The sequence below is a fragment of the Hippopotamus amphibius genome, chromosome 10 (assembly GCF_030028045.1).
Source record: "Hippopotamus amphibius kiboko isolate mHipAmp2 chromosome 10, mHipAmp2.hap2, whole genome shotgun sequence".
NCBI classification, from domain to species: Eukaryota; Metazoa; Chordata; class Mammalia; order Artiodactyla; family Hippopotamidae; genus Hippopotamus; species Hippopotamus amphibius.
In genome coordinates, this window is record NC_080195.1 from 117,329,053 (window position 1) to 117,340,951 (window position 11,899).

The following is an 11,899-nucleotide window of genomic DNA, read 5'->3' on the forward strand; positions in this document are numbered from 1 at the left end:
CAATATGGAATTAGTGTTGATTTTCCTGAGTTAAACAGTATTGTAGTTCTGTTGAAAGGAAAATTCTCATCTTTTAAAGATACACACTGAAGTGTTCACAGGGGAAATAAGATGTCTGGAATCTACTTTAACATCCACCAGCAAAAGACAGCATGGCACACCCCAACACTGGGCTGGGGGTGCTCTGCTCAGGCTGCCACCTCCTCTCCTCTGTATCTATAGATGCTCAAAGTGTCCATAAGACAAGGTCACAGCCAACGACGCAACAAGGCCAGAGCTTCATGTCCCACACCAGTGGTCCTGCAATCAGCCAGGCAAGGCCCCACCCACCTGCCACATGGCCCAACCCCATGGCACCTCCCTCCCTCCTGCCAACTGGGAACCCCCTCCTATCGCCCATAGGGCTCAGCCAAGCAGGGGCTCTGCCAGGAGCCTAATGCCACCCCACTCCACTGAATGGACAGTCCCGCATACAACCAACAGGCAGCAAGTGACCTAGGGTGGCATCACTCCACTTGCTGAGACAGTGGGGACCCAGCCACCAAATGGACCGTGGGGGGAAGCGTACCACATTTCTGGGAACAGAGTGTTGAGGCCTTCCCAGCTGTACACGTTCAGGACAGCCAACCAGAACTTCCCCCAGGAGGGGATGAACACAGCACCACCTGTGGGGGAGAGAAGAGGCCTCATCACCTGCCTCTGACTGTGAAGACGAGACCCTCAGGAATCGGGACCCTTTGGACGCCAGGCCTGCTAAGGATCCTCTCCCTGTTGTGAGAGCAGGTTCCGGAGATGCTGAGGACCACCCACACCAGGGCTGCTGGGTGGAACTGACAGCTTCCCCAGAACAAGCCCCTGCCCCCAGGAAGGAGCAGCAGGGAAGTGGAGGCAAGGAGGGAGGCGACTACACATGCTCGGCCTCCTCCCTCCGGGGGTCCGCCTACCTGCCTCGGGCTGCGCTGTACCCACACAGCAGATGGGTCTGGACGGTGGCTGTGGGGCTGCCTGATGCCTCATGGTGGAGCCCCCCCACAGCACCGGTCCCAGGCACAGAAAAAATGTGCTGGACACTATTCACAAGGAGGCCCCCACCCCAAACCCAGGTGTGCAGAAGGCAAAGACCCACAAAGCTACTAGGGAAGCATGGCCTGAAGACATTCCTTCCCAGGCAAAGAACCAGAGAGCAGCCTTGGGACCTCACACCAGTGAGCCCAGAAGCAAACGATGGATTCATTACAGGAGCAACACATGTGTGAAGAAGCAGGTTCAAGAGGAAGCGCAACAGGAGTCATCCAACCTGGTGGGTCAGGAAAAACTCTGGGGAAGGACATCCAAGGCGCCAAGCAAAGGGGGAGCAGGAGTCCCTGAGGAGGGGGTGGGGTGGAAGGTGGGACCCCCCAGGCAGAGAGAGCGGCGCATGCAGAGCCCTGAGGCAGGAAGGGGCTTCAAGGTGCTGACGGGAGGCCCCTGTGTGTGAGCACAGAGCAGGGAGGACAAAGCAGACTGAGGAATGTCGGCGGGGTGGGGGGGTGGCAAGACACACCAGGTTCTGCAGAGCAGCAGGCAGTCCTCGGAGCAGCGGGAGCCGCAGGGCCTCCCAGGGCTAGGGGAGAGCAGCCACCCAGGCGCCCTGCGGGGCGCACAGGAGAGCGAGGGAGGAGGGTGCGAGCAGAGCTCCACCAGCTCTGGCCACTGCCACTCCCGTACGGCCGGGCTGCCCTCTGGGAAGGAACACTCCCACAAACAGCACGCCAGCGTGTGGTTTGTGAGTCCTTGCCAATGTGTGCAATAGACAGAATTATATGGCGACCTTAATCTGTGTTTTAAAATTTTACAGGCAAGGTTAGACAGTTCCCCCATTCCTGCCATGATGCCTTCCTGGCTCACGGGTTTTGCTGTGTGTGAAGTGCAGGTGCTCCTTTCTATTTCCCATTTGGGAGCACTCGTTATGCTGGGGTGATGTGAACTCTGCTACGGAGCACAGGCTACGCAGCGAGCACCTTTCTTGTGAAGAAGGCTCCTGGCTCGCACCAGGTCAGGATCGTCAGGACCCACACCCAGAATTCTCAAAGACACATAGTTGAGCGCAGTCCCGAACACGGTGGACTTGTCCTCAATGTGCCTACGGGAGCAGGAGACAGGTGAGAAAATGAAATCTTCCATTACTTGTAAGAAATTAAGCAACGCTCTCGTGAAATTTCCTCAGCAAATCGAGAACGACATAACAACACAAGAAATATCCAGAACAGCCACTCTCCGGAAAGAGTTCCTGTATCTCCATGACAACTGAGCGGCTCCAAAACTGCCCTCCAGAGACTCCCCGGCGGTCTGGTGGGTAAGACTCCACACTCCCAATGCAGGGGGGCACAGGTTCGGTCCCTAGTCGAGGAACTAAGATCCCACGCGTTGCTCAACAGAGCAAAACTGCCCTCCTGGACCTGCCCACCTCGTCTGTTGACTTTCTACGCTTGAATCAACACAACCCCAGGCAGTGACCCAACTGCAGAACCTATGTCACTACGGCCCACAGAGCAAACTCCAGAGGCAGTGAGCCACGGCAGGCGAAGGCACTGGTGAGACCCACAGGGCGGAGAGCTGGGATGTCAAGCTCGAGACGCCCACGACCCCGTCTAGGAGGCGAGCAGAGCTGAGCTGTCCTCCTCTGATTCTGTAATGAATGCTGGCGGTGTGGAGTCAGCCAGCCCGGGTTGCAGGACAAGAAGCACCAGGGCCCCACAGCCAGGTGGGCAGGCAGTTGACCACCTTGGGACAGGGCCCTGCTCCTACAGTGAGCTACACCACAGAAAGGCAGGCTGAAAGGTGGGGAGAACTGCCCGGCCTGCCTCTACCTGCTGCCATCCCAGGGTCAAGAACAATCTTCTTCTGCTTTAGAGATGACAGCCAAATAGTTTTCACTGTGGTATATGGGTCTCAAGAGTCTCTCAGCCGTGAAACCCATTACAACACAAGCTGTGAAACCAAGGCCCAGCAAGTGAACAGCTGCATTCTGAGGGCCCCAGGGAAACTCGGACCCAGCCTGCATGTAGCCTCCAGCCCACTTCCCTCATGCCAGGCTCTCTCCCCACACACCCCAGGCCCACAGCGAGTCACCCCACCCCTTGACAGGTGCATCTCCCACACAGAAACACGTGTGCACATGCATGCACACACATGCAGTGACGCAGGGTTGGGCAGACTCACAGGCCCCAGCCGCCATCGGGGAGCTGCACAGACCGCATGTACCGTATAATCTCTTCTCTGTATCCGGCCGGCAGAGGAATGTGCGCCACATAGCATGTGATCAGGAGGCCTGTGTGGCAGAAAAGATATTCTTTAGCAGGCACTCAGCACTGCTAAGCCGAGGCCCCTTTCTTCCTGAGAACCCCATGCAACAGGGAGCTGTCCTTCCTGTGGACACAAGCCAGGGAAGGCTACTCTTCCCAGCCCCATCAGGGACTTTAGAGCGGGGGAGCCAGGCACAGCAGCAACAGCACACATGACATGTATCACATGCGGCGTGCAGAGCCCACTAGCCACTCCAGGGTCACACACTACCGACACGCCTACTGGAAAAGAAACACCGAACGGATCATCTCTGGATGGGATAATGTTTACTTGCCTATATTTACATTTTCCTGTTTTAGTAGTTTTAATAGCACGTCATTTTGTGAGATGGACAGCAATAAATATTACCCACAAAGAACCTTCCATTCCAGCCAGCTCTCCTGAGCACAGTGTTTGCAGGCTGCCCCCACCCCTCACCCTACCCACAGTCTAGGCTCCATCAGCCACGTGCCCGTGGCACCGAGCACTCGGGGCTCAGGCAAGTCCCAGCAACAACGTGTCCTGGAATGGATGCCCGACTCTGGCCAGAGGCATGAGAAGCCCCAGTAGACACACCCACAGAGACACACTATGGAAGGGCACACAGATGTGGAGACACCACAGAGCTTCACAGAAAAAAGCCCATCTCCCTTCATAACAGGCACGGCACTGTCAAGACAGGGAAACACACAAGCAGGGAACTGAGGCACAGCCCCTAAGTGGTGGGGCTGGGGCTGGAGCCCATAAGGTCCAATCCCAGAGTCAGTGACCACCACAGTGATGCTCAGTGCCACACGGGCCACACAGAGTCATGACCTCCAGGAGCGTTTTCCAAATTAAAGCAGAAAAAGACCAAACTGAGAAGAATCAAGATGGCGGAGTAGGAAGACGTGCGCTCACTCCTTCTTGCAAGAGCACCAGAATTACAACTAACTGCTAAACAATCATTGACAGAAAGACACTGAAACTCACCAAAAAAGACACCCCACATCCAGAGACAAAGGAGAAGCCACAATGAGACGGTAGGAGAGGCACAATCGCGTTAAAATCAAATCCCATAAGTGCTGGGTGGGTGACTCACAAGCTGGAGAACAGTTATACCACAGAAGTCCTGAGGGTTCTGAGCTCCATGTCAGGCTTCCTAACCTGGGGGTCCAGCAACGGGAGGAGGAATCCCCAGAGAATCAGACTTTGAAAGCCAGTGGGATTTGATTGCAGGACCTCCACAGGACTGGGGGAAACAGAGACTCCACTCTTGCAGGGCACACAAAAAAGTGTGCTCACCAGGACCCAGGGGGAAGGAGCAGTGACCCCCATAGGAGACTGAACCAGACCTACCTGCTGGTGTTGGAGGGTTGCCTGCAGAGGTGGGGGACAGCTGTGGCTCACCAAGGAGACAGGGGCACTGGCAGCAGGGGTTCTGACAAGTGCTCATTGGTGTGAGCCCTCCCAGAGTCCACCATTAGCCCCACCAAAGAGCCTGTAAGCTCCAGTGCTGGGCTGCCTCAGGCCAAAGGACCAGCAGGGTGGGAACACAGCCCCACCCATTGGCAGACAAGCAGATTAAAGTGTCACTGAGCTGCACCCACCAAATCGGATTACAGTTTTACTGAGCTCCACCCACCCAGCCCAACCCACCATCAGTCCCTCCCATAAGGAAGCACCCAGGAGCCTCCTAGACAGCTTCCTCCTCAAGAGGGCAGACAGCACAATCAAGCAGTATCAGCAGTATTTCATCTTGTGGAACTGAAAATCACAGCCACAGAAAGACAGAGAAAATGAAAACGCAAAAGACTTTGTACCAGATGAAGGGACAAGATAAAACCCCAGAAAAACAACTAAATGAAGAGGAGACAGGCACTCTTACAGAAAAAGAATTCAGAATAATGATGGTGAAGATGATTCAGAACTTTGAAAAAAGACTAGAGGCAAAGATCAAAAAGTTGCAAAAGTTTACCAAAGACCTAGAAGAATTAAAGAACAAACAAACAGAGATATGCAACACAATAACTGAAATGAAAAATACACTAGAAGGAACCAATAGCAGATTAACTGAGGCAGAAGGGCGAATAAATGACCTGGAAGACAGAATGGTGATAATCACTGATGCACAAAAGAATAAAGAAAAAAGAATGAAAAGAACTGAAGACAGCCCAAGATACCTCTGGGACAACGTTAAATGCACCAACATTCACATTATAGGGGTCCCAGAAGGAGAAGAGAGAAAGAAAGGACCTGAGAAAATACTGGAAGAGATTATAGTTGAAAACTTCCCTAACATGGGAAAGGAAATAGCTACCCAAGTGCAGGAAGCACAGAGAGTCCCAGGCAGGATAAACCCAAGGAGAAACACGCCAAGACATATAGTAGTCAAATTGACAAAAATTAAAGACAGAGAAAAGTTATTAAAAGCAACAAGGGAAAAATGACAAATAACATACAAGGGAACTCCCATAAGGGTAACAGCTGATTTCTCAGCAGAAACTCTGCAAGCCAGAAGGGAGTGGCACGATATATTTAAAGTGATGAAAGGGAGAACCTACAACCAAGAATACTCTACCCAGCAAGGATCTCATGCAGATTCGACGGAGAAATCAAAAGCTTTACAGACAAGCAAAAGCTAAGAGAATTCTGCACCACCAAACCAGCCCCACAACAAATGCTAAAGGAACTTCTCTAAGCGGGAAACATAAGAGAAGAAAAGGACCTACAGAAACAAAAACAAAACAATTAAGAAAATGGTCATAGGAACATACATATCGATAATTACCTTGAATGTAAATGGACTAAATGCACCAACCAAGAGACACAGACTGGCTGAATGGATACAAAAACAAGACCCATATATATGCTGTCTACAAGAGACCCACTTCAGACCTAGGGACACATACAGACAAAGTGAGGGGATGGAAAAAATATTCCATGCAAATGGAAATCAAAAGAAAGCTGGAGTAGCGATACTCAGATAAAATAGACTCTAAAGTAAAAAATGTTACAAGAGACAAGAAAGGACACTACATAAAGATCAAGGGATCCATCCAAGAAGAGGAGATAACAAGTATAAATATATATGCACCCAATATAGGAGCACCTCAATACATAAGGCAAATGCTAACAACTATGAAAGAGGAAATCGACAGTAACACAATCACAGTGGGGGACTTTAACACCCCACTTACACCAATGGACAGATCATCCACACAGAAAATTAATAAGGAAACACAAGCTTTAAATGACCCAATAAATCAGCTTGATTTAATAAATATCTATAGGACATTACATCCAAAAACAGCAGCTTACACGTTCTTCTCAAGTGCACATGGAACATTCTCCAGGATAGATCACATTTTGGGTCATAAATCAAGCCTTGGTAAATTCAAGAAAACTGAAATTGTATCAAGTATCAAGCATCTTTTCTGACCACAATGCTATGAGATTAGAAATCATTTACAGGAAAAAAACTGTAAAAAACACAAACACATGAAGGCTAAACAATACGCTACTAAATAACCAAGGGATCACTGAAGAAATCAAAGAAGAAATCAAAAAATACCTAGAGACAAATGACAATGAAAACACAATGATCCAAAACCTATGGGATGCAGCAAAGGCCGTTCTAAGAGGGAAGTTTATAGCGATACAATCCTACCTCAAGAAACAAGAAAAATCCCAAGTAAACAATCTAACCTTACACCTAAAGAAACTAGAGAAAGAAGAGCAAACAAAACCCAAAGTTAGTAGATGTAGAGATATCATAAAGATCAGAGCAGAAATAAATGAAATAGAAACAAAGAAAACAATAGCAAAAATCAATAAAACTAAAAGCTGGTTCTTTGAGAAGATAAATAAAATTGATAAACCTCTAGCAAGACTCATCAAGAAAAAGAGGGAGAGGACTCAAATCAATAAAATTAGAAATGACACAGAAGTTACAATGGACACCACAGAAATAAAAAGCACCGTAAGAGATTACTACAAGCAACTATATGCTAATAAAATGGACAACCTGGATGAAATGGACAGATTCTAAGAAAGGTATAACCTTCCAAGACTGAACCAGAAAGACATAGAAAATATGAACAGACCAATCTCAAGTAATGAAATTGAAACTGTGATGAAAAATCTTCCAACAAACAAAAGTCCAGGACCAGATGGATTCATAGGTGAATTTTATCAAACATTTAGAGAAGAGCTAACACCCATCCTTCTCAAACTCTTCCAAAACATTGCAGAGGAAGGAACACTCCCAAACTCATTTTATGAAGCCATCATCACCCTGATACCAAACCAGACAAAGATACTACAAAAAAAGAAAACTACAGACCAAAATCACTGATGAATTTAGATGCAAAAATCCTCAACAAAATACTAGCCAACAGAATTCAACAACACATTAAAAGGATCATACACCATGATCAAGTGGGGTTTATCCCTGGAAAGCAAGGAATCTTCAATATACGCAAATCAATCAATGTGATACACCATATTAACAAATTGAAGGATAAAAACCACATGATCATCTCAATAGATGCAGAAAAAGCTTTTGACAAAATTCAACACCCATTTATGATACAAACTCTCCAGAAGGTGGGCATCGAGGGAACCTACCTCAACATAATAAAGGCCATATATGACAAACCCACAGCAAACATCATTCTCAATGGTGAAAGACTGCAAGCATTCCCTCTAACATCAGGAACAAGACAAGGATGTCCACTCTCGCCACTACTATTCAACATAGTTTTGGAAGTCCTCGCCACAGCAATCAGAGAAGAAAAAGAAATAAAAGGAATCCAAATTGGAAAAGAAGTCAAACTGTCACTGTTCACAGATGACATGATACTATACATAGAAAATCCTAAAGATGCCACCAGAAAACTACTCGAGCTAATCAATGAATCTGGTAAAGCTGCAGAATACAAAATTAACACACAGAAATCTCTTGCATTTCTATATACTAACAATGAAAGTTCAGAAAGAGAAATTAAGGAAACAATCCCATTCACCATTGCAACAAAAAGAATAAAATACCTAGGAATAAACCTAACCAAGGAGGTAAAAGACCTGTACTCACAAAACTATAAGACACTAATGAAAGAAATCAAAGACGACACAAACAGATGGAGGGACATACCATGTTCCTGGATTGGAATAATCAACATTGTGAAAATGACTATATTACGAAAAGCAATTTACAGATTCAATGCAATCCCGATCAAATTACCAATGGCATTTTTCACAGAACTAGAACAAGAAATTTTACGATTTGTACGGAAACATAAAAGATCCCGAATAGCCAAAGCAATCTTGAGAAGGAAAGACGGAGTTGCGGGAATCAGGCTTCCTGACTCCAGGCTATACTACAAGGCCACAGTGATCAAGACAGTATGGTATTGGCACAAAAACAGAAATATAGATCAATGGAACAGGACAGAAAGCCCAGAGATAAACTATGGTCAACTAATCTATGACAAAGGAGGCAAGGATATACAATGGAGAAAAGGCAGCCTCTTCAATAAGTGGTGCTGGGAAAACTGGACAGCTACATGTAAAAGAATGAAATTAGAACACTTCCTAACACCATACACAAAAATAAACTCAAAATGGATTAAAGACCTAAATGTAAGGCCAGACACTATAAAACTCCTGGAGGAAAACATAGGAAGAACACTCTTTGACATAAATAACAGCAAGGTCTTTTCTGATCCACCACCTAGAATAATGGAAATAAAAATGAAAATAAATAAGTGGGACCTAATGAAACTTCAAAGCTTCTGCACAGCAAAGGAAACCATAAGCAAGACAAAAAGACATCCCTTAGAATGGGAGAAAATATTTGCAAACGAATCAACAGACAAAGGATTAACCTCCAAAATATATAAATAGTTTATCCAGCTCAATATCAAAAAAACAAACAACCCAATCAAAACATGGGCAGAAGACCTAAATAGGCATTTCTCCAAAGAAGACACACGGATGGCCAAGAGGCACATGAAAAGCCGCTCAACATCACTAATTATTAGAGAAATGCAAATCAAAACTACAATGAGGTATCACCTCACACTGGTGAGAATGGGCATCATTAGAAAATCTACAAACAGTAATTGCTGGAGAGGGTGTGGAGAAAAGGGAACGCTCTTGCACTGCTGGTGGGAATGTAAATTGATACAGCCACTATGGAGAACAGTATGGAGGTTCCTTGCAAAACTAAAAATAGAACTACCATATGACCCAGCAATCCCACTACTGGGCATATACCCAGAGAACACCATAATTCCAAAAGACACATGCACTCCAATGTTCACTGCAGCACTATTTACAATAGCCAGGACATGGAAACAACGTAAATGTCCATTAACAGATGAATGGATAAAGAAGATGTGGTACATATATACAATGGAATATTACTCAGCTGTAAAAAGCCATGAAACTAGGACATTTGTAGATACATGGATGGACCTAGAGACTGTCATACAGAGTGAAATAAGTCAGAAAGAGAAAAACAAATATCGTATATTAACACATATATGTGGACTATAGAAAAATGGTACAAATCAACCGGTTTGCAAGGCAGAAATAGAGACACAGATGTAGAGAACAAACATATGGACACCAAGTGGGGAAAGCGGGGAGGGTTGGAGGGGGAATGAATTGGGAGATTGGGATACCAAATTGTACACTCTAAATATATGCAGTTTACTGTAAAACATTAAAAATTAAAAATTAAAAAAAAAAAAAGACCAAACTTCACCCAGCCATGGAAAAGCCCTAAGATGGCACCCCCAAGCAGACCACTATCCACCTGAGGAAGATGGGCTATCCAGGGTCCAGAGGGAGACAGAAAAGCCCCAACCTACAGCCTGCAGAGGGCAGGTGAGGCAGCAGGCCAAGGCCAGAGCTGCAGCAGCAAGCACAAACCAATGCAGTGTCCCCATAACCAATCACCCACTGAGTGCCTGATGCTATGCGCATATGACCAAACCCAATTCCCATCATCCCCACATGACAGATGAGTCAATCAAGGCATGGTGAAGTCCTGTCACCTTTCCCAGGGTCAGGGCAAGCCAGTGCAGTCACTGCCTCCCCATGAAGACCCCTGGGAAGTCTCAACAGGCTCCAGGTGGGACCAAGGTAAGAAAGCCCAATGACTTGCCCCCAAGGACAGGTCCATGGGTCCCTGGACAGGAAGGTACAAAGCTGTACAGTCCAGGAGGCAGCAGGGCTGCAGTCAAATTGGAGATGGGAGCTTGATGGACTCCCAGTGCTGCTCCCACTAAGGGAAAAGGTGCTTCTGCATAAATTTATAGCAGGAAATTTCCCATATTACAAAACTGAGCATTTCTTTAGAGAAATATTCCCAGGATGAAAAACAGTCTCGTGTAGCCAAACCAGTTCCGTACCCAAGGGCTCCAAGTGCAGTCCTCCTATAACTCACCAACCTTCACCTACATCTCTCATCTGAGCTCTCTTGGTCAACCTTTCAGGTGAGTTCACATACACAAGCTGCCTACACAGGACTTAAAGATCCCCACCCACCACCCTGCCCACCTCTGCACCTTTGCATAGGCTAGACCCTCCACTGATGCCTCTGCTCTGCACTGGGACTCAAGAGCTCCCTGCCCCCAGAGCACCCCTTGCTTCCTTTTTCAGAACACCAGCTGGCTGAGCCTTCGCTCCCATTCCCCAGCAACACCAGGACAACTCAGACACAGGGCAACCCTCCCCAGCCCTTTCCTTTGTGAGCTTCTGGTTTTTCACCTGTTCACTTGTTCACACCATAGGCGTTCACCAAAGGCCTGAACCAGATCAAGCCAGGACCCCAAGGAAGCCCCAGGGTGGCCTTGCCCACAGGCCACAACAGCACCTTCCTACCTGGCAAGAGGAAGAGCGGGCCACCGTAATCACCTGCCCAGTGCCCATCCTCAGCCTGCAGTGCAGCGTAAAACATCATCCCGTTCAGAGCCCCCTCACAGGCTGTGTGGGCTTTCTGCAAGTCCTTAAAGTAACTCCTCTGCAAAGGAGAAAAAACAGATGAGAGCTGAGGGGTCTGTGGCTAGGCCAGAGGAGCCCTTGGCACTTAGAGATCAAGTCAAAGTAACAAACCTGAATTACTCTGAAAGTTTCAGCTGTTTTAATCAAAGGCCTAAAACTCTTGGGATGGTATTGCCAATCTTAGCAAATGAGGTTCTACAACCTCATGGTTCTGCTTTTCAGTCACATAATTGCAAATTTCTTCACAACTTCTCCAAGATATCTTAAATAAACCAGGGACCCAACAGCGTGAGGTGGAGCACTGATGCCCACCCAGACCTGGTGCTCAGGTCTCTCTCAGGAAGGGGCCATGGGATGGTACAGTGACAGGGAGACCCAATCTATAGGTCGTACTCTCTAACTGAATTTCTCATATGAAATTCACAGGATCAAAAACTTCTCCTGAATAAGAACAAAAAGCAGTTTCTTATACACAGGTTAGAGATAAAGGGACTGAAGCAAAGGGGCCCATTCACTTCATGCTCTATCTTTACCTCAGTTAACTCCTGTAAGAACCAGCTTTGGTGACATGTGACACAGGTAC

The 11,899-nt window shown here is 47.1% G+C and overlaps 1 protein-coding gene across 6 annotated transcripts in view; it reads right to left on the reverse strand.

Annotated features, from left to right (window-relative positions):
* Window positions 1-11,899, reverse strand: part of LSS (lanosterol synthase) — a 42,248-nt gene that overhangs the window by 29,475 nt on the left and 874 nt on the right. For all 6 annotated transcript variants that reach the window (XR_009047727.1, XR_009047728.1, XM_057697076.1 and 3 more), the window contains exons 3-6: window positions 11,197-11,335; window positions 3,202-3,310; window positions 2,001-2,122; window positions 569-665 (exon numbers count right to left, since the gene is read on the reverse strand). Coding sequence is in view for 4 of the 6 variants with exons in the window: in XM_057697076.1 (XP_057553059.1) it covers window positions 569-665; window positions 2,001-2,122; window positions 3,202-3,310; window positions 11,197-11,335 (467 nt within the window). In the remaining 2 variants the exon portion in view is untranslated. The remainder of the gene's footprint in view (window positions 1-568; window positions 666-2,000; window positions 2,123-3,201; window positions 3,311-11,196; window positions 11,336-11,899) is intronic.